Raw genomic sequence first — 22,600 nt, forward strand, 5'->3', positions numbered from 1 at the left:
CTGCTCCCTTTACTCTGCTGTCCAGTGAGCCACAAGACAGAAGTCTCTCTGACAAGGATGCTCACCTAAACTTCCTGCCACTGGCTTTCACTCCCCAGACAGCAGCCATATTTCCACGTTGCACAGAATAGGGAAGACTAGTTTCCAAGGCACCTAAACCAGTGATGTGTTTGTGCCTTGGCTGGTGAGGTTTGCTGGAATGTACTTTCCAGGATTCATGCATTGCCCAGACCCAGATTCCCTGCTGGCTGTAGTTTGGGTTCCTCGCAAATTTTTGGCACACTCACCTCTCTCTCCTTCTCCTTCAGCTCTGCCTCTGTCTCTTTGACTTTGTTTACAAACATTTGTCTCATTTCTTCCTCTTTCCTCTGGAGTTCACCCAAGAACTCTTTCCTTTTGGTCTCGTATGTTTCTTGGAGGCTAGGGAAAAAAGCAAATGAAATCTAGATTCTCTGGACACTGATGAGTTAGTGATGGGGAAATACATGCGGGTCTGTGCTGTTTTTCTAAACAGCAGGCAGGGAAAGTAACATCCAAATCAGCTGCAAAGTTCAAACCCAGTGCCGGTATTTTCCAGCCCAGCACTATAGATTTCATGTACAAATCTCCCATTTTTTGAGGCTGTCAGTACCAAACTCTCACTCTAAATTGATGCTTGATGCGAAGGCCACTCACCTGAAGGGCTGGTTGTCTGGATCCGTGTCCTTGAAACCCATCTCCTCCAATTTGCACCTCCGATAGAGCTCGTAGTGGCGGGTGTGGGTCTGCTCCCGCAGATCCTCCATGTTGACCCGAATCAGCATTTCCCGCAGCTTCACAAAGTCACAGTGACTTTCATTCTCCACTGATAGAAGTGAAGGGACAAGTCAGCAAACTGCGGTATGGTGGGGAAACTCAAGGGCACATATGATTGACTCCAGATACTCGCATCCTGAGGAGCCTCTTGCCCTGCTCAGGGCACAATACAACCCCTCAGATGCAGGGATTCCTGTCGACCTTCCTACCTGCTGGTAGGAAGGGAAATTCCAAGGAAAGACTAGCCAACCCACAAAAGGCTGCAGGGGACATGCCTGCACCACTTACCATGGGGCACCTTCATGCAGAGGTGCTGGTGGAGGACAGAGATGGGGAGGTGTCAGGGTTTGCCTGAGCACACATAGGGAGGTTTGGGGTGGGCTTGTGGCCCCTCACCTTGCACCACTCCCCATGGGTACTGCCGAGCTCGCACCAGCTTGTTCCCAACTTTCACCTCCTCCGTGCTACCGACCACAGCAAAGGGCAGATGAGCCTGAAACAGAGCCAAGGGCAGGGGCTCAGTGCTTGGGGTAACCCCTCAGAGCTTAGCCTGACCCTTAGCTCCCCCTCATCCAGGAGCTGCTTCCATGAGTCCCTTCTTTGAACTTACCAATTTCTGATATTCAGAGCAATCTCTACTATACTGGGATATCACTAGCCCACAGCATAGCTTACCAGCAATGCTGTCTGGGCTGCACCAGCTGGAGAATATTGTAGGAAGATCGTGGTCATTACTGCTCTACTCTATCCCTCTGTCAGTCTGTACACAGCAGCAGTGAGGCACTCCCTGCCTTGCTCAAAGCACAGGCAGGGACATCCACAAACAGGCCTTGGCACAGCAAGTGTGTGGGCACTGCAAGGGACATGTGCAGGATACAACATGTACTTGCTACTCTCCAAGTTTGCAAAGCATCAGGCACCCAGAGGAAACAGGAAACCCTCCTTGAGATAGCAAGGAAGGAGCCACTGAGTGGGTGCTTCAGTAGGATGAAGCTGACAAAATCCTTCACATTTAAAAAGAAATGGATCCAGAAGTCTAGTGATGAGTAGAACTCGTGGAGAAGTGGCCAAATATATTTTCACTGGAGGAAGGAAGGGGAAAAAAAGAAAGCCAAGCAAGCAAGCATGACTCCTGTTTTTCTCCTCAATACACACAGCTTGCAATTATTTAAATAAGAGTGAATCCTCAAAATTTTTAATGATTTCAGCAAAAAAAAAAACCTATTATGGTGAAAACAAAACATCCAGAAACCAACTGGTAACTGAATTAAAAACAAAATAGTAGGAGGAAGGGTGAAAGAAAAGGCAAAGCATTTAATCAGAAACAGCTATGCAGGAAATCGTTCATTTTGATGAAAAAGCTACTTTTCATTTATAAAATTAACATGGAAACATTTCTGTTGTTTTTACTGCCATAGCTGCACTCTGATTTGGGAGACAGGAAGCTTGAAAGTGTTTTTGCATGTGCTTCAGTCAGGTCTGAATTGGATCCCTGAATTTCAAAAAAGACAAAACAGAGATTAAAAATTTTTCTTCTTTATTTTAAATTGGGTTTTCTCTGGTCAGCCTCCTTAAGTCACAAGACTAATGTAAATCTTAACTGTTATATTTTATTCAAAGTTTCTTCTTCCTCAAATGCAAAGTAGCCTAAAAACAGACAGAAATAATTTTGAGGAAAGTGTTTTTCAAAAATTCAATAAAACAAATTCTAGAGCTAAATTTCTCCAGAGATCCCCCAGATTAAAGATGAGACACATTTTAATTAATTCTGTATGCAACAGCCTTTAGCATCTGTGAGACCCACAGCAAAGCTTTCCAACAGATACAGTGTCTGGACATTCCCAATAAAACTCGCCCTTCAAATGTGTTTTTGTGCAGCAATTTAATTTGTCACAACTTTCAGCAGCAATGGAACTGGCAGCATTACCCACATTCATCACAGAGTTGATCTCAGCCACTGCCTCATCGTCCGTGGGGAACTGATAGATCTGCACTCCATTGCTGACCAGCTCACTCATAATCTTGATCTTGAACTTGTGCAGCTCACTCTTGGAGATAGTGTCTGCTTTGGCAATAATTGGGATAATGTTCACCTAGAGTAGAAGGGAGGAAGAAAGGACAAACACTCAGGTGAGCAGCAGCTGGGTGAGCAGCTGTGTCAAGCCCGGGGCCGATCCAGATCCTGCCCTACTGGCTATTTTACATCTCCTAAAATCACCTCGGAGCTCTATTTACACAGGAGCTGCAGCCCAGCTCAGGTGAACACTAGCGGGAAGAGTTTTCCAGGACTCATTTGGCTATAAGACTTCAGACAAACCACACACCCCACATTAAGTACACAAGGCCCCAATCAAAGCCCACTCTCTCACCTATGTATTTTGTTACAGACCTCGAGGGAAACAGACACAGTGTAGCTCTGTCATCCGAGCTCACTCCAGCTGTCACCACCCATCCACTCTGGCTATGCTGAGATATTTTACAAGACAAGCACAAGGATGAAACGTGCTGATGTGAAGCCTTCCCATGCTCAGGTACAAAGAGCAGGGACTCCTCAGATGCTCTGACAGCAGCTAATGATCCTCTTCAAGGACTCCATGAGCCTCTTGGTGAAGATCACATCTTGGGTGTGCCATGCGGATTATATGGAGAAAGCGAAGGGCGCCATACAGCAGACGTATTTATTTTCATGCTGTTCTTGCTCACCTTTGGTTTCACATGAGCAAACAGTCACTATACCCCCACACAATTTCATCCACCTGGGCTTCAAAGCCACCCACAAGCTGCACAGTGGGGAGGTCTCCCTGTGTTCCAGTACCCACCATGATCAAAAGTACACAAGGGCCACATCCCACATCCATCAGGAGAGATGGGGCCTATTATGGCCTCATGCTTAAGAGAGCTAAAGTGGGGCTGGATCTATCACAGGAAACTGCGCTAGATAATGCTGATGTGCCCAGAAAAGCCAAGTGTGATGCTGCCAACCACTGCTTAAACAAACAGCAGAACTTGTCTGTCTGAACAGCAGGCAAATTCATAGCAGTGAAACACAAGAATTTAAACAAATAAGGGAAAGTCTGATTTGCCATCTAACATTTCCCAACAGCCAACGCTTCTTGTCCTACAGAGCTGAAATTCAGAACAACTAGTTGTTCTCCAGTGGGTGCCCATTAAAACAAATGGCTTTGCTTTCCCAGCACAAGTTCTTTGTAGCTCAGTGTTTTTTCCATACTTCTTGGGTTCCCCTTGCACCACCGCTCCCCCTCCCCTGTTCTCTGTTTAGTGGTTTAGCACTGACTAAACATAAGAGCATTTATTTACTTTGAACGAAAATAGTCTAAATTTGCTCATTGCAAATATATCTGAGAGAATAACTTCCTCTTTTTCTCAGCCACTGACCCGGACTCTTTTACCAAGGACCACAGCCCTCCCACAGAAAAAGGCCTGCTGCTCACTCCACTGCTCAGTAGGTCGATGTCCTCTTGACAAAGGTAAAAGGGCCATGACCACAGCTGGGTGTCTCCCTAACGTGCTAAAAGCTGTGGAGGCTTCACTATCTCTCACAGAAAAAGGGTCAGCTCAGGGCTCACATCCCTTTTCAATCGGCCTGAGCAACTTCCACTTCTTTTTCCAAAGGGCACCAGTTCAGCCCTGCTTACAGCAACACAGGAGGTGCAGAGCCTGGAACCTGGTGTACCTTCCTAGCAGCAGAAGAGACAGGCTCTGTGGTCACCACCGTGGTTGCAGCACTACTCAAAAAAAGTGCAAACCAAGGCTGGTTCGAGTGCCCTCAACCGCATTTCTTGTATTTTGAAAAGGCAACTCAGTAAACATTTGCTGACACAAAGTTCACAATACAAAGGGGTTTTACAAATTGTGTTTCCAATAATCAATAGTCACATCAATGCTGGGGAGGCATGGATATGGCATTTTAGTGTAGTTCTAAGGCTAGAATGGGTTCATTCCTTCACAATACAGAGAAAGGATGGAACAGTTTGGAAACAAAAAACCAACAAGATATGAGATACTACTGAACTGAAAGTCTTATCCTATCTCCCCGCAGCACCTTCCACATATTCATCTCCATGCAAAGGCCAAGTCTGTGGCACAGAGATTAGTGACAAACTGATATATATGCAGCTAGAGAAGAAAAGTCACCTCTGCTCCTGAACAGGTTTTAAAATCCCAATAAAAGGAAGGAATGCTAGAACTACACAAGGGTTCTCTCTCTACTCTTTTTACACAAATAATGTTGGTCTTGGGTTGAAGGCAAAATCCTACAGCAACATCCTTGCATCTCATGGTAGAAGAGCAATATTCTCTATTTGAAGATCTAGTAATAAAATCATGCAGTTGACTACTGGCATATCACCCCACTGAATGTGACAGAGGTTCAGTGTCCCCTTGCCTGTCAGTCCATGTGCTGGAGGGCTTTATTGGAGCTGGAATTATGACCAGAGGAAGTCAGTGCTTCAGACAGGACAGGGAACTCCTGCATACACAGACAAAAATGCACCTCCTTCTCAAGTCTTTCTGACCAGAGTTGCTTCTCATCTTCAAAAAATAAAACTTGTAAGAACTTGTAATTTGGTAGAAAATAATTTTGCTGATCCAATAAGACTGCAGGCACTTCTGTCCTGTGAAATACAGCTGAATTTCTCCCCATCTCCACTGAATGCAAGTTGCAGTGAAGCCAACAGGCAAATCCTACTTCAGAAACCAAAGAGCTGAGGCACAGACTGCCTGAAGCATTCCCACCTGTCTAGGATGTGTCATCTCTTGGAGAGCAGGCAGTTAGCTGCAGCTCAAACAGCATATGCTGACTGAAAACCATCCAGGGACAAGCAGCAGGCCCCAGGGCCCTTATGGCGGCACACACTGTGCCAGCACTTCCCATGACAGGGCTGGGTTTTAAATCAATAAATCACCTTCTTATCTGATACAAATGCACTATTATTTATCTCCTGCTTTTCCCAGGTTAAACCCAGTGGAAACTCTGTACCTGTCAGGTCCTATGTGCTTCCCACTAGCAGCCAGGCAGCCAGCCAAATTCCATCTACCTACAACTACTTCTGAAGATGCTTCTGCTCTCTAGCTGTAACTAAACACCCCAGATAACAGCTGGCCATGAACTCAGCCAAACAGATATTGTCTTATAATGCAACAGAAAATTTTGTTTCCAAGCAACTTTACCCAGAAGCGATTTCATAAACTTTACACTAAAAGCAAGACCGGTTATTGAAATTGTCACAGAGAGTCAAAAGCCTGCCCAGCACAACAGATCATGCCACTTGTGGGCTAAAGCAAAGATGGAACTGAGCCATAGTCCTACAAACTCCCTGATAAACTAGTCTCAGAGGCTGAGCAAGCAAAGCACAGAGCAAAGCATTGTCTCTGATGTACCTTACATCTCCACAGGCTCCATTCTTCAACTGTAAAACAAGGGCCACACAAAGCTCTCCAAGAAGAGTGGCAGGTTCAGGTGTGCTCACACAGCAACAGACATGAGCTAATGCGCATCACCTCTGCTCAGTAACCACTCGCTGCTCCCGTCTGGAGAGCGCAGAACTGCCTGGGCTTTGCTGACACCTTGATTCACTCTGCCCACACACCAACCCCCAGCACAAATGGTTCATTTGTAATGGGAAAGGGGCACTGCACTGCCGCGCACAAACTCTCAGGGAGTGCCTGGAAAGCACCCTGATGTCCTGGGATGACACCGGTGCAGAAATGCAACATAAATCCCTGATGCCCAGAAACTATCAATGGGCTCCACTTGCTTATTCATTTCCACGTTCCCACTTGTGTACATGAGGCCACGACAGCATGAAATCCAGGATGTTCTCATGCTGGGGCAAGAAGGGCAATGAGAACAAAGGCATAAAATTACTCCAGAGAGGGCTATTAAAGTGGAAGTTTGGAAATATAAAAAGTTTACCTGCGCACAAAGTTTTCATCTGTACACAAGTACAAAGGATTTATTTTGGTACTACGAAAGGATCACATTAAAGGCAACCACAAGGAGATGTGAAAAGTAGGAAATGAGAAGGAAAGGAGAGAAATGCTTTGTAGGACCACCAGCACCAAGGGGAACAGTGCAAAAGCTTCCCTCCAAAAATACTTCTGGGAATATGTAACGCTCCGTACCAAGCGACAAAAGTTTATTAAGGGAAAGTTTTCAGATTCCTGATGAAGTCAGTGTAACAGTCGTTAAAGCTACAAACAGCCCACTGCAATGGAAAGCCAGTTCTTGCTTTGCCAAGGAAAAGAAGGCCATGAACCCTAGGTGGTAAGGGCAAGCAGCAGGGACTTCACAGGGGGAACTCAACCCACCAGGAAAGTCCAACAGAGCTGCACATGAACAACAGCTAGGAAAGAGTGCTCCCTCAGTGTAATCCAGGGGATCCACAGGTCCTGCAGGGTCCCACCTGCCATGCCTGTCCCTCTGTAGGCTGAACAGGATCTGCCACCTGAAAGGAACCACCCTGTTGCTAAAACACTTCTCTGAAAGACCGGAAATTATTGAGAAGAGATTCTGCTGCCACTAGTGACCTTTGAAGCCTCCTGCAGCTCCCTGGAAGCCATCTGGAACACTTAAAACTATGTCAGAAACTTGTTCCCAGCTGCAGGAATATAAGCAAGTAGTTGGTTAGGTAACACCCTGCCCCCTAAGGCTTATGCACAAAGAAACAACCCCAGTAGACCCTCTCATGACCCACTTTTAGGATTCCTATGACCTTGAGAATTCCTTACCATATCTACACTTTAAGAAGATACTGAAGATCTCCTATCCAGATCACTTGGAACTGCCAGCAGTGACAACTCGCACACTCCCTGTGCACCAGCACACACAGCCAAGGCTTCTGCTCAGCCCTTGTCTCCTCAGCACTGAACACCACCTTAGGACAACCACAGTTCTGGTGGCTCTCAGCCCCTCTCTCCCTGCTGACAGGTCAGGATAGCAAAGGTGACTCCACAATTTGACTGCTGAAGCTGGAAGGCATCCTCACCTGCACACCCAATAGAGCTGCAGCTGACAGCTTTGATAAATATCAGTTAATCTGGGTAAATTCTTACAATAGAGGGACACTCTGGAATTTACAACCAACTGGAAAACAGACTTTTCCTGACATTCTTCAATAAAGTCACTGAGAAAAGCACAGGACCTCAGCAACCAGGAGGCCATACAAAGCTTTACCAGAGTCCTAAGAATGGCTCAGCTGCCATGCAGGAAGGAGTCCAGCATTTATTTGCACAGAAGGAACAAAACCTTTCACATGACAATCAGTACCAACAGAAACAGTTCAGAAAGAGGTACAACAGTCTCCAACCCCCTACCTTGCTATCCAGCTTCTTCATTGTCACCAGGTCCAAGGACTTGAGAGAGTGCCCAGTGGGGGTGATGAAGTAGAGGCAGACGTGAATCCTTGTGTCATGGTAGTTGAAGAGAGACCGGCGGATTTTCAGCTCTTCTTGCAAATAGTTTTCAAACTGCGTATCAATGTACTCTACGATTGGCCTGTAACTAAAACCATCCCATTAGCAAACCAGCTACTGGAGCACAAATCTAAACTGTCCAAAGGCTGAAAGAATCCTCCTAGACATTCCATGATATCACTTAAAAACAAATTTTAAGACTCAAACAATTTAGCTTTTCAACGGGAAAAGTGTAGTGTTTACACACAGACCTTATAATCCAAAGGTTGCTGGAGATTCTTGAGGCTGCACTGCAAAGTCTAAGGACAGTGGAGCACAGAAAGATGATTACTTCCCCGTATCAAACTTTGCCCGGATTTCAGGGCTCAGCCATCTGTCTGTAGCAATGCAACATGACCAAGGAGACACCTTGGAATCCCAGAAAGCCTCTACCTGGGGCTTGAAGATATCAGTGTAGTTAAATGAGAAGTTCAGAATGGATAATTCCTGACCCTGCTCTGAGGACAGCTGGTTAACAGCTCATGCCCCTGGAGGACAGCAATCTCTGCTGGAAAGACCTCCTGTGATCTTTTTTTTTGGCTGTTCACCCATTTCCCTCTACCCTTTGTCCCCAGAACCAGAGCCATTACAGGCAGCAACTCCTTTAACAGAGACACAGACACTTCTGCAGCACTGCAAGGGGAACTGCAGGGAGTTGATGTCTCGTGGTTAGGAATGAGGCAAGCACAGAAATGCCGAGCAGATGGCACAAGACCTGCCTTTCGTCTTTATTTATCTGATCCCCAAATCCAACTGCATCCACAATGGTCAGCTTCAGGTGGACATTGCTTTCCTGCAAGTCATAGGTTCGTGGCCGCAAGCAAACCACGTTCTCGTAGTGACTGGCTTCCTCTGTCTCAAACGTGGTGTTGAAGAGGGTGTTCATCAGCGTGGACTTCCCAATGCCAGTCTCACCTAGGAAGGACAAATCATGAGCTCATTTGCAGCATGAATTTGCCACAGGTACTTCAAAGCACATTAATTAGAGAACTAAGTTACACTGTGGAAGGTCACCACAAACTGCTTGTGGACAGACATGTCACACAGGTGTCTGCCTTCTTGAAGGCTTCCCATGCTTAATGCAAACAACATAGAGCACTTGGGTTTTGTCTCCCGGTATCACACAAAACACACCAGCACAGAAAAGCACGCTACTTTCCATGACCCCTGACTTTGCTGGGGATTCTGCACTAGAGAAGCTATGGAGAGGACAATTTTAGTAGCCATTGAAGGATGTGTCACAAAAACCTCTATCCCAGTACATTTGGCTGACAAGCTGTTTATGAGTCAAGAAAGGCTCTGAACTGCTGTTCCTGGTAACGAAACAAGACTGATTTTTAAACATTGGCCTAGAAGGGGCCTCATTTAAATTCCTTATTCACTACACACAGCCCTATTGGTCATGGGGGTGAAGAGAGGCAAAATCCAAGGAAATAACCTTCTACTCTCTGCTCGTTTCCCAGGCAGTCCATTCTGCTACCGTTCTGCTACCGCTTCAACAGAGACAGGCACTGCTGAGGAGCCCTACAGCAGATACACTGGTTAGAGAGCAGAAAGGTGGGAAAAGTTCTGCTCTACAGAGGTGCCATACCTACTGCCAAGGGCTTTGGAGTCTCTCATTCTTCCAGCACCTCAGGCTCTGCTCTTCCCAGGAGCATAAACACCTCAGAGTGCTCAGAGTGGGGCAGAGGCATGCACTGCTTCCTACCGATTGTGGCTAAGAGTTGTGCAAGGAAATAAAGTCAGCTGGTGCTCTAGATTAATCTGAAAGCAGACATATGAAGAACTCGCTTCCTGATGTAAGCTACATTCTCTTGTTCAGTTGTGGGCACCGTTGGGAGTAGGAACTAGCATACAGGGTAGGGCTTTTCCTCTCTTTTTTAAATTTAAAAAAGCTAAATGAGAATGTAGGAATATCCATGCTGGTACCCAAGAATGACACAAATTAAAAATGTATTGACCTCTGCTGTAATTACCCTTCTGCTAAGAACAAATTCGTGAATTTCAACTGCGATTTCAGCCATACTTTTATTTGTGGTGTGAATATGCAAAAGTCACTTGGGTATGGCTCAGGCACTTTGTGTAAGTTGTCAGGGTGTCACTGCACAGTTTACACAAAGACATAGGAGCTGCTGTCTCTTGATATATTTCTGCTGGTCTAGCAGGTTATAATACTTCAGACTTCATACACCATACAGGGACCAGCCAAAGCAAAAATGATGCTCATCTCATCGCTGAAAGGAGTTGGTCTCTAGTACTCCAGCCAGCATTGCCTCCTAGATCACATCAATACCAAAATTAAAAGCCAAGAATATAATGAAGTGTCAATAAGAAACACTCCCCATCCCTTTCCAAGCACAGAGATGACCATGCTTCATGCCCTCTGACACTTGGGAAAACCCTGACCAAGCACAGCTCAGACACAAACCTCTTGTGCCCAGATTTGGGGTGCAGGCTTACACTCAGAACTGACCAAGTTATCAACAGCAGCTCTCACATAACCCATGGTGCATATGACTACCATACCCAGCAAAAGCTGCTCATGCCAGCCACTTGAGTTTACATATAGAAATACTTAACTTCGTATATACAGCCTTCCTTTGATCCTTTGCTTATTGCAAAGCTACTGCAGCAGAGATGATGAGCAATACCCCAGTGATTAGAGCAATTCTCCTGGTTTGATTCAACGTGTTTTTTAAGAGTTTGATATTTTTGACTTGCTTAAGTCACTGCCAAGGGTTGCGGCATAGCAAGACACTCAAGAAATCCTGGTTCCAACCTCCCCCCATGCCTGTTTGCAGAGGACTGTGCTCACCCACACAGAGGATGTTGAAACTGAAACCTTGTGTGACAGACTTGCTGACCAGCTGATCGGGGAGGCTGTCGAAGCCCACATGGCCCCCCAGGGAAAGGTTCCTCTTCTCTTCATTCTGGCAGGGAGAAAAAGCCATATTAGCAAACTGCACTGAGATGGCAAATGAGACCAAGATCACCCCACCTCCTGGGCACTGCAATACCCAGCAGTGCCCTCAAGAGCTTGTGTTTTGGCACACCACAGCTCAAACCCCCCAACAGTAACCAACAGATGGAAAGGGGCTGTGAAATACCGAACTTCACGGGAATTAGAACTAAGCTACCAGGCTCCAAAGTAAGGAAAACATTAGAGTGAGCTTCAACTACATGCAGCTGGGAGAGATCAGCAAAGGGAAACCCACCACGGTGTGTTTTAGCATTCATTTCTCTTCAACTATTTTTGTATTTTATTTTCTTAAACCCTCCAGCAGCGATTTCAGCTTGACAGACTCTGCATTTTCACCTCAGTACTTGTCTTCCCCCTCTTTGCTATTGCCACAGGCAGAGAGGTTTGTTCACTCAGGCGCTGGGTGTGCCGGTAGCAGAGGCAGGACAAGGTCCCACCCGTCTGTGACCACACAGTTTTCCACCGTTCTTCTTCTGCTCCTGTTCCTTCCTTTCCCGTATGCACTTTGCTCTCCCTTCTGTTTTCCTCCCTCCCCCAGAGAAGCTGATCACCTGCAGAGACTTTGCTTAGGAACTAAGAAAAAAAAAATCCAAGGACACAGCAGCTCTGTGACCTGTGCTATACAGAAAGGCAGAGCAGAGCAGCCATGAAGTCCAGCAAAGAGGAGCTGACAAGGGGTAATTTCTCCTTCTAGTGCTAAAACCATGGAAGTTTGCAATTTCAACAGATGCTCACCTCTTTGTACATGTAAGCAATGATGTCTGAACCCAGGGACCAGACCACTATACCTGGAGCCCCTCAGGCACTCTTACCCACCCACAGAAAAGCAACGAGAATGAATCGTGATTCATTCACCCTCACAATTTCTTTGGTAATTGATTGTTTTTCTCAATCACCAACACACACAGAAGATGGTAATGGAAAAAATATCTGCCCTTGGTTTGGCTCTGGTTCTTTTGTCTGTTCCTGACAACTGGAACTTAGTGTCCCAGCACTAAGACCGAGAGAAAAAAACATTCCTGAGAAGAACCTAAGCTGCCTGTCAAACTTAAATGAAGTCAAGAGGAAAATAAATGACGTGATTAGCCTTGTGTATTGCTCTGTGCCTGTGTAAGATTGCTAAACAAAACACAAACCTTTGTTCAACTGCATCTTGAGTCAAAGCCACCTTTAGCTCTGCCTTTGGTAGAACAAATATTCTCAGACTTGAAAAATAAACCATTTAAATCACAAGAACAACTTGTGAACAGCTGAAACAACTTCCATCCCTCACACACAAACCTTCTGGCTGTTCCACTTAGCATTTTTTACCCACTTTCAGATGATTTTAGCCCAGTGCTCTCCCAAGGGACTCCCTGGACAAAAACACAATTGAACCATAGCTGGGGGCTTCTGTGAACCATCCTATTCTGTCCAATCAGGATCAATCACACTCACTAACTTAGCAGAAAGAGCAATCATTTAAAGTTTCCATGTGTAACTGATGTCAGCAATTAAGGTTTTGAGATGGCCAGAGTTTAGGTGAATTAAAAATAAAAACGACCCCTAAGACAGGGAGATCTCCAAGTATAACTTTCTTCCACTCACCTGTCAGCACAGGGAGATCCTACAGCTTAGACCCCAGGATATCAGGTATTTTAAAAGTGAATCTGTGCTTCTCCAGTCAGCTGAATGCTGAGCTGTGGATCTTGCATGCGCTGGTACAACCACACTGGGAAAAGTAAATTGAGACGCGCGTGTACGTATGCTGTGGGAAAAGACTCAAGAGTTGATTAGGTCTGGTTTTCCCCTTGAGGAAGAGACTGTCACAAGGTGCAGGAAGCCACTGCAGGCACCAGTTGAGTTTAGGGGGCTTCCTCAGGCTCTCAGCCCAATCTCTCAGCTCCCGTTTCTCATCTTCCCCGTGTCCTTCTAGACATGACTATGCAGAGCTTAAAATGCCAGTTCCCACCACTGCAATGCAGTGACAGCCGAGCAAGCTGTTCCCACAGAAAGTCACAGAGTTTGACGGTTACACTTTGTGTCTTTTCATTTTAAATAAACAAAATCAAGCAAACAAAAGCACAAACCAGAAACCTGGAATGACATTTTGGATGGGAAATAAATAAAGGCTGGCGATGGTTACGATTAGGCTGAAAATGCCTGAGACTGGGAGGAGGTTTCCAGGCAACAGGCAGCACCACTGATTTTAAAATAGGTTCCAGCTCAGCAAGGCTGCATTTAAATAGGCTCCAGCCAGGCAAGGGTGCATTGAGAACTCAGTCATGCCTTGGCTGCAGGAAACCCAAATGCACCCACACAGGGCTTTTTCTCTTCTTTTTTTGGCACTCAAGTCGCTGTTCACTACAGGACAGGAATACAGCTACTCAGAACTGCTCGCTATCTCTCAAAGCTGCTAAACCAATGAGCCAAACTTCAGTGGAATAATTTTTGCCAGTGACCTTCAAATGCAGTCTCCTTTATGTCTGTAAGCAGCAGAAACAACCTGGTTCAAGTTCAAGGTACTGCTGATACTAAAGCAGAAAACCAATTACTGTGTTTGCAGTGTGTTCAGCTGTCACTCAGCTCCAAAGGGATTCTCCTGTGTTAGGATAAACAATAGAAACAGCTGCTGGGAAGTAATAAGACTAGGAAAATAAACAAGGGGGAAAGAAGCTTTCGCTGTTTTATTCTTTCCCTCCAATCCATCGAGCTTGGAAACCTGACAGTCTTGTGAATACTACCACTACTTCTGCTCACTGGTGGAGTTTGGTGTGTGGACCTGTGCTGCCCACATCCTGATGAGAAGCCCCAAATGACCAGCTCTTTTGGCCAGTTCCCACGACAGGGTGCCTCTAGGACAGCTTGAAACAGTTCACCTGCTAGTGAAGACAAGGTCACACTCCAAACAGAACCCCTTCCAGCAGAACAGCCAGCCTGCCACGCTCAGAATAAACAGATGTTCAATCCAGAACATAAATGCTGCATTAAATGAGGGCAGCAATGTAGGGAGGTTTTGTTTGTTTTAAACAAAAGCTAAGGATTTCAGTAAAACTTTCTCCATACTTTGTGCCAGCAATGAGAATGCTTTGCAGGATAGGAGCTGGGAAGGTCATACGGCAGAGCCGGATGGGATCAGCCACTGCAAGAGCCAGGCAGGAACACAGTCCTGCCGTTTCCAGTTGCACTGGTCCCGGAAACACTCCTCCCCTCCACAGCATTCAATGTGAACCAGGGCCTTCCATCTCCCAGCCTGTAGAGACAACTCTGCTGCTTCCTACCAGGTGGGACCCCATCCTGGGTCTGCAAATAACCACGAGGCAGCCAACCTTTCTTGAAGCCCATTTCACCATTACACAACATGATAATTAAGAGTCTGCAATGGCTCCAGGTAGGAACTCTAACCTCAAATAGCCACCATAGCCCTGAACATCCCTTCTTGAGTCATTAATAACATTCTATGATGGGGCAGCTACGAGGGTTTTACTTGCAGTCTTTGGATATGCTCTTCAAAGGTTTCTTTGCCTTGAGCTGATCTTCAGGCTTGAAACAGAGAGCCAAGGGGATGAATCATATTTTGAATCTGGAATTTTGTGGGAAATGAAAGATTCATCATAAGGTCAGAGCAGAATTTATGTATTTTCAAATCCAAAGTTCTTTAAATGTTTCACAAATGTTCTGTCCAGGCAACATGCACAGAATTGGCATCTGGGGGAATGGCCACAGGAACAACAACCGTCCCAGAGGAACATCAATCTTTAGCTCTGATTTGACAGAAACATCACAGAACTCTTTTCTCAGCATGCAGCAAAAAGACAGATATGTCCTTGGTAGCACAGATGGACACGTTTAGCTGAGCACCACAAGAACTGAAATGAAACCTCCAACTATAATGCTTCAAATGCACTGTAATGCTCCAAGGGGCACCCCAGCTCCTGGACACACCCTGCTGGAGGCTGAGGATGGATTTGGGATGCACAATGGCACACCAGCTCATTCCTGTGGCCACACCAGCACAGAGCTGCCCAGGGAACCAAAATAGGTGCTTCAAACTCCCATGGGCTTCCGAGCCCATTCCCAGCAGGGTTGCTAAGGCTGTGCCCTGAGGCAGGACCACAGGGCTGGCAGTAAGATGAAGCAGTATTGCTGCGGGCAGCTGGCCACAGACCACATCCACTGCAGATAATATGTTATTTGGCCATTTACTGCAGGTCAGACAAGAAAAGGCAGCAGAGAAACACAATCAGAGAGACCAAATCCAGATCCCCTAAGAGGGTCAACACAGCATCACATATTAATTAGGCTCTTCTTCACAGACAGTGATTAAAGAAACCTGTGAGAAGTGCACAGGCTACAGCTTCAATCTGTGTGCCTATGATTCTTCAAAAAATAACAATCTGATCACAGTTTCTCTTCATGCTTCACCTCCAAATTAGCATCAGTTTCACTCTGCGTCATTACATTATTCAGCAGCTTGTTCCAGGAAAAGTGTTTTTACCACTGCCTGCACAACCTAGGGGAATTTCAGCAGTGGGACTAGCTCCATGTTCAGCTGCAGAGTGTTCCTAGCTGGGGCTCCTGGTACAGAGCAGAGCAACTTACTGCTTTTAGATGTGCTGCCCCTGCTTCCTTTGCTTTCATGAGGAGCACTATAAACAGAGTAGACCTTGGATAGAGAAGACCATTCTGATATCAGTTGGTTTAAAAAAAAATCTCTACAAGTATCATCTTTCAATTAATCCCACCACAAAATTCTCCTTGGTGACATACGCTTCTGTTTCCTGCTTGAGACAACCCTCAGGCTTTTTTTCCTGAATGATGCAGGTGAGAGGATATGGGTAAACAAAAGCATAAGTGAATGTCATGATCATAAATGGTGATACTTTTTTTTTTAATGGTAATACTTATTTTTAAGAACCTGGCATGATGGGACTGTAATGTAAACCCTGGGCCCTGCTTCATCAGCGTACAATCAGCCAGTGAATAAAAACCAAGAGGGAAAACAAAAAATCACATAGTTTAGCTGAGAGAGTGATGACTCCTGGATGTATACCCTAAGGGACAGCATAGAACTTTTCTGCTTCAGAGCTACCCTTTCCCATTTCTACAGCCCAACAAAACATAACTGAGAAAGATGAACAGCTGACTTTTTCCAAGGCCAAACAGCAAAGACATACAGAGAAAGAAGGAAGGAAATTAAGTTTTCTCTCCTTTCTGCTGCATGAATAGGGCTCACACTTCAGTGTAAGCAGTGACCTTTAACCCAAAGATGTCTGCTGCACCCAAAGGCTCCCTCGAGTACCTCTGCACCACCAGTCGGGGATCCGTGGCCAGGCTACATGCCAGCCCTACATAGGGAGAAGCTTGTGTCTTCCAGGAGCTCACTAGACAGCTGTATTTCAGGTTCTTCTCTTCCCAGAGTTCTCTAATTTACATTTTACACACACATACACACACACACACACACACACACACACACACACCCCCTTAGAAAACACAAAGACACAATAACACAACATCTGCATGGCACTTTTCCACAGCACTTCAATTCCCACTTCTGAGGAACACTTTTGTTTCTAAATTCCTCAATCCTGGATGTCATCTTGACTTCACACCATGACAAATCCTCCAGTGCTTTGCAGCCTGGGTCTAGGCATTATCTGTGTCACCGAAGCCTTGCAGCAGGTCTGTGGCCCTGGCTATTCCCAGGGCAGCATTGCTTTACCCTTCAGGGGAACAGAACACGTGGACATGGAGTGCCAGGCACATGCCAAAGTGCAGAGCACACACAAATCCTCTCCCCTCCGATTTACAGTCAAATCAAAACAGAAGGAAAAACCGGTGCTAGCAGACTGCAAGTTCCTGACCAGAGTGACTGAGAGAGCAGCAGGAGGAAGAGCAGGAAAGGCTCCCCAAACCCTGCCCCGCATGGCCACAATGCTGCTGCAGAGCTCCTGCAGCTCCAGGACTAACGCTGCTGCTCCGCGGGGCTGGCCTAGCACCCGGCACAGCTGGGGACTGCTGCTGGGCACAAAACAATGACTTCACCCTCTTGGTGCCCCATCCACAATCCACAACAGTGTGTGCAACACAGAGATGAACACATCCACCAATGGGGTTTGTAGGATGCTATTCCCTTGTCTCCTGCATGGAAAGACATGGAATCAGGAAATCATTCCATCCTGACACAGGGAGTCTTATTTTGCAACTGAGCAGAGAAAGGATTGAGTGATATTTGGCTGTTTATCCAATCCAAGCAGAGAAAGCTGGTCCCAGGCACAGGCTCGTGTGCTGGCACCGCAGCAGCTGCAATGCCAGCCACAGGCACTGCCTGGCCCCTCTCAGGCTGGATACTTTGGGCAGCAGTCCCACGAACCACGAAACAGAGAGGGGCTGCTTCACGGTCCAGCACATGTAGGTCCCTAGCCCAACCCCACAACCTCCCCCAAAAGCCCCCCACTGCCAGATTCCTTACAAAGGCACTAATAGTTATCATCATTTCACAAGTATACTGAGTCATGGAGTAGTTGAGTACTTTCCTAGAGACCTTTAAGCAAATAGTGTCAGAAGCCAAATTCAGCCTCTTTGTTCAAGTAGGCACTCCCTGGGGCTTGGCCCAGCTTCTGGATCAATGCAGAAAAATTTGACAAATTACCTCTCTCTGGAGAATCTCTCCATCTCTGAATGCTGGCTCAATAAATGCCACTTGACATTTGCAAAATGACAGCAGTGAATAGAGTCATATTTCCATGAAGAAAATATCTTTTTTACCTAGCTCAGAGCTGAGGGGCAGTTAACAGCAACACCACACTTCATGTAGGAAAAACACCTCTGTGGTGTGAGCAACATTCAAAACAGTCACTAACACACAAAAAAATATTACCTGTCTTGTAGTCACAGGCTAATGACTATTAGATGTATAACAGCATCAGTGAATGGGATTGCACTTTGCAGCCTATTAAACAGAAGATGGTCCAACAGAGGTAATGGGACCAGATTGGACAGTGAGAGATTCTGAGCACAGTAAGTCTTAACAGAGGGCTTAACAGAGGTGGAGTAGGCATGACCTTGTGGGTGCCTTTGGCACTGGAGATAAAATGAAGCACACTCAGCTGGGGCTGGCCAGTGGAACTCTCAGCACCTCTTAGGCTAAAATTGTCACATCTAAATGGCACCTAATCTCAAGGAGATTTGCAAAGTGCAAGCAATACCCAGTTCTGAAGGTTTTCAGTTAATCTTAAGCATGTGCTCAAAATTTCAGATCCCCATCATGGAGCACTTAATAACAGGCTGGGGAACGAAGAAAGGAAGAAAAAGTAAGCCCAGAGATGCAGGGTTTCTGCTGATTTACCACTTGTCTTACAATACCAACAACAGAAGATGAAGAGTTTCATCTTCTCTGTTGCCTCTTGCTCCTGCCCACTCTGGTGGTGGTACATGGTCAGTCAACCAGGATGCACCTGAGACCCTGAGCCTTCTATGCCTGTGCAGGGAGGGCAACTGTTGTATTTCCTGCTGTAGCAACCCCGAAGAGCTGGAAAGGTAACAAACATGGTGATGCCTAACACTGCTCTTCCCTCCAGCAATGGCAGGGCAGAGCCCCGAGTGCCTTCCCTTCTTTCTGTTTTCCAGTACACAGGAGCACAGCCACATCTGAGCCAGCTCTTCAAGTGTGGGACACTGTGCCAGCCAGCCATCTCCAGCTGCTGCATGCTCACAATAAGCTTCCAGCCTACACTGGAGTCCCCCAAAAAAACCTCACACTAAACAAACAATTCTCAACCCTCCACCTACTCCCTCCCTAAACTGCTCTTCTAAGAATGCCAAGAATTTTCCCAGACACTCAGGCCTTTATTCATATCCCTCCTGGCTCCCAGCTGCACTCGAGGCAGGCAAAAACATCACTGAAGAAACCACATATGGAGTCTCCACCAAGACATGCCAAGTAAAAATTAGAGCCACTTGATATTACAGAAGCAAAAAGGCTCAAGAGCTGAAGTTCTAGCCTTTAACTTTCGGACCCATCTTGAAGAGCTATTCACAAACTTAAAGACCAGCAAGTGACCGATGAGTGCATTGTGAAGCGCAATGTTCAGCACCTACAGAAAACAAGTATTTCAAAAAATCACTGGTCCAGTGCCAACGTTTCACAATGTCCCATGTGCCCCAGGTCAGTCTTGGGGAAGCTGCACACCAGCAAAACCCAGGGCTGAAAACACACTGTAACCTCCTCCCCCAAGGTGGTGGACAGGGATTTAAGAGAGAAAGCCAAGCTCCTTTGAAGGGAGGAGTTCCTTAGGCAAATTCCTCCTTAATTGCTTTCCTGTATCCAAGGTACTGGTTTCAAAATGCATCTGGATTCCTGCGGCACACCTTGTGCTGTATCCCAACCACTAGCTGGATGCCAGGAGCAGGGACTTGCACACTCCACGTGTTCTCCTTCTGCACCAGCCTCCTCCCTTCAACACTTTTGAGCACACAGCTGAACCGAGGGCATTGCCTTCAGCTTCACTTCAGCCCCAGTAGCCTTTCCTCCTTCAAAAGAACACAACAAACCACAGAAGACAAAATAAAAATCCTACACACATCTACAGAATCAAATGGCACAGGCTTAAAACATCAGTTTTTGCTGATGCTCAAAGTCAACTCTCAAGAGAGAGTAAAGCTCCTCATCTTCTTATACCACACACAAGATGACCCATTCACAACCTGTGAATGCAACATCAGTTTTAATTTTCTGCAAGCAAACGGACTGTGTCTGGCTTAAATTCCTCTCTTTTTTACACCACAAGCAAAATTCCAACATGCTTCTTTTTCTTAAGCTATTTAGTGATTTCCCTATGACATTTATAACATTTATAAAGCCTAATAAATTGTGAAGTCTTTCTTAATCAACAGAGGATTAAATGGGCATTTTGTCTCTATCACAAGTCCTGGATGCGAGTTTATCATGGAGCAAAGCAGGATTTACCAGGCATTATGTATATAGTGTTTTGCAAACATGAAAGCTGCCTTTGAGAATAAGAAAGGTTGGTTAAAATAAAGAAAGCTATGGAACCAAAAATGAAAGACATTTCCTCCAAAATGACCTTCAAGGATGAGAAAGTTCAGCTTCTTGGCAGCCTGAGAATTCCATCCACCATAAACTATTCAAAACCAAGCAAAGTCCAAAACACAAATAAAACTTTCAAAACAGACTGAAATAAAAGATCCTGAAATACAACATTGCCCTAGTCAGTATCTTTTAAAATTTATTTATCCAGAAGCTGCTGAGGCTTTTCATTTAATGGACTTTCCCAATTAACCCTGTCAAGAGCCTAATCTTAGTACCTTATCTAGTATAGACTTTCCCCAAGTTCACCCAAGGCAGCGATGTATTCCCAGTTTGCACTCAGCTGCTCTGAGCTGAGGAATCTTTGGTTTCCCAGCATCCTTCCATGAGGAAGAGGAAACACAAGTGCCTGTGGGACAAAGCCAGGAGATAAAGTGAGTGCCTACCCTTAAGGACTGGAATTAAAAAGGTTTGGAGCAGTTTAAATGAAGTGTTGAAGAGGAAAAAAAGGATCTGGATCCCCATCATACCAAACAAGCCACACTGGATAGTGGTCACTAAGATTATTTGCTTTAGTTACCACTTAAAATAAACATGGCAAATTCACACCTACATTTTCAGAATTTATTGCCCAATTACAAGAAATATTATTATCCAGTATATTTCTAGAGAAGGGAAATATAATGGGAACCCAAGAGCTTTTGGTCACCACTGTATGCTTTTTCCCAGTTTGCCTTATGCAACACAGCATCTCCACAAACAGATCTCCTAGCTACTGACCACATCTTCTTGTAATAATACCTGGAAGACACTAGAAAGAGAATATTCCACAATATATCACAGCAACTCAGCTCCTCTGAGGACTAAATCAGAGTTATCATACTAATAAGCTGACTGCTATATATCCTATTAAAGCATGCCTCCGGAAAGCCTCCAAGTGTATTAGCACAGAATACTTTTAATCTGAAGAATCAAGGCAATGGAAAAAAAGAAAAGAAAACCTCTATTTGAAAAATACATGAAGCAAAAAGATAAGCTGAAAGGACTATTCATTCTGTATGAAAATACAGGATAAATCTATATTTAGGAATATGAGCTGGAAGCACCTTTGCTGCAGAAAAAGGGAAGGGGAATGTTGCTGGGAGGCCAGCTGCCAGCCTTCCCCAGGCAGCATTTTCCCGCAGCAGAGCTAAAAAGCCAGGATCAGTGTCACTCAGGATGGAAGGCTGCTATAAGCAGGATCTGGACCAGAGATCTGGCAATGCCCTTCTGCCCCCACACTCCAGGCGCCCAGTGTTGCACCCATACTGTGCAACACAGTGACCACAGAGGATGGTCTCCTCTCTCAGCAACAGACCTGAGGATTTCATGGGAGATCCTGGCAGACACGGGAAGGTTCCATTGTCCAGCATCACCACAAGCTTTGGGAACAGGCTCCACAGCAGCCATAGCTGAAGGCATGCCTGTACAGTCCCTTGCAGGCAGACATGAACTCAGTCAAGCAGAAGCTGAAGGCTGAGTCCTGCCTCTGTTACAGCCAGAGCCAGCTGAAGTGGAGGACTTGATGCATTCCCCACATGTTTCCTTGCACACAAAATGCACACTCATCATAGCATCTCATGCAATGGTGAGGATGGGAGAACCCCAATCCTTTGATGGAAATCCAGTTCAGGCTCTCCAGCTCCACAGCTCCCTGTGACAGTCTGGTTTTGAGGCAGTGCAGCCAGAGAGGCCAAGCGCCCCAAGACAGGGCGCTCCATGGGAACCATGCTTGAGCTGTCTGACATCTCTGGAATTTCATGCCTGTGGGAGACGGACACTTTTTGGTTTCACAGAGGAATATGAACATCTAAAACTGGTGCCTTCACAGCTCTGACCTGGTCAGCCACAAGCCAAGAGCGGCGATTAGAGCTGTACCCACGAATCCTGTGGTTCTCATGGACACCATTCTTCTCTGAAAGTCTCCCATCATCCCATTTGGAGGATGCTGATTCCCTGTCTGGGTTTACCTTCTGCATCCCAGTGTCACAAGCTGGAGGTGAGCATGACTGTTTATGCCAGAGAAGAGGCTCTGGAAGAAAAACATGGCTGGACTGAGGACAAACAGCACTTTCTGGGTTTTTTTCCTTGGGCTGCTCTGGGAGAAGAGGTGGGCTCTTTTAGCTGTGTGACACTTTTATGATACATGAATATGAATGCAAAGTTTCAGGTATAAACTCAGAGCTTGATGCAGCTACACAGACGCGGGGAAGAGGTGAAACAGGCAGATTCTGTATAAACACAAGGCCCACCTCAATAAACAAGTACCGGACAGGACAATG

At 45.8% G+C, this 22,600-nt stretch overlaps 1 protein-coding gene across 21 annotated transcripts in view; it reads right to left on the reverse strand.

Annotated features, from left to right (window-relative positions):
* Positions 1 to 22,600, reverse strand: part of SEPTIN8 (septin 8) — a 47,830-nt gene that overhangs the window by 20,063 nt on the left and 5,167 nt on the right. For 12 of the 21 annotated variants that reach the window (XR_015807000.1, XR_015806999.1, XR_015807003.1 and 9 more), the window contains exons 2-8: positions 11,084 to 11,198; positions 8,988 to 9,183; positions 8,131 to 8,317; positions 2,727 to 2,888; positions 1,192 to 1,288; positions 676 to 844; positions 288 to 420 (exon numbers count right to left, since the gene is read on the reverse strand). Coding sequence is in view for 13 of the 21 variants with exons in the window: in XM_088173795.1 (XP_088029921.1) it covers positions 288 to 420; positions 676 to 844; positions 1,192 to 1,288; positions 2,727 to 2,888; positions 8,131 to 8,317; positions 8,988 to 9,183; positions 11,084 to 11,198 (1,059 nt within the window). In the remaining 8 variants the exon portion in view is untranslated. Of the gene's footprint in view, positions 1 to 287; positions 421 to 675; positions 845 to 1,191; positions 1,289 to 2,726; positions 2,889 to 8,130; positions 8,318 to 8,987; positions 9,184 to 11,083; positions 11,199 to 12,835; positions 12,955 to 22,600 lie in introns of those variants that run through there. The other 9 variants (XR_015807006.1, XR_015807005.1, XR_015807004.1 and 6 more) reach the window with 2 other exon arrangements.

This window comes from Sturnus vulgaris, chromosome 15, assembly GCF_052056855.1.
Source record: "Sturnus vulgaris isolate bStuVul1 chromosome 15, bStuVul1.hap1, whole genome shotgun sequence".
Classification (NCBI taxonomy): domain Eukaryota; kingdom Metazoa; phylum Chordata; class Aves; order Passeriformes; family Sturnidae; genus Sturnus; species Sturnus vulgaris.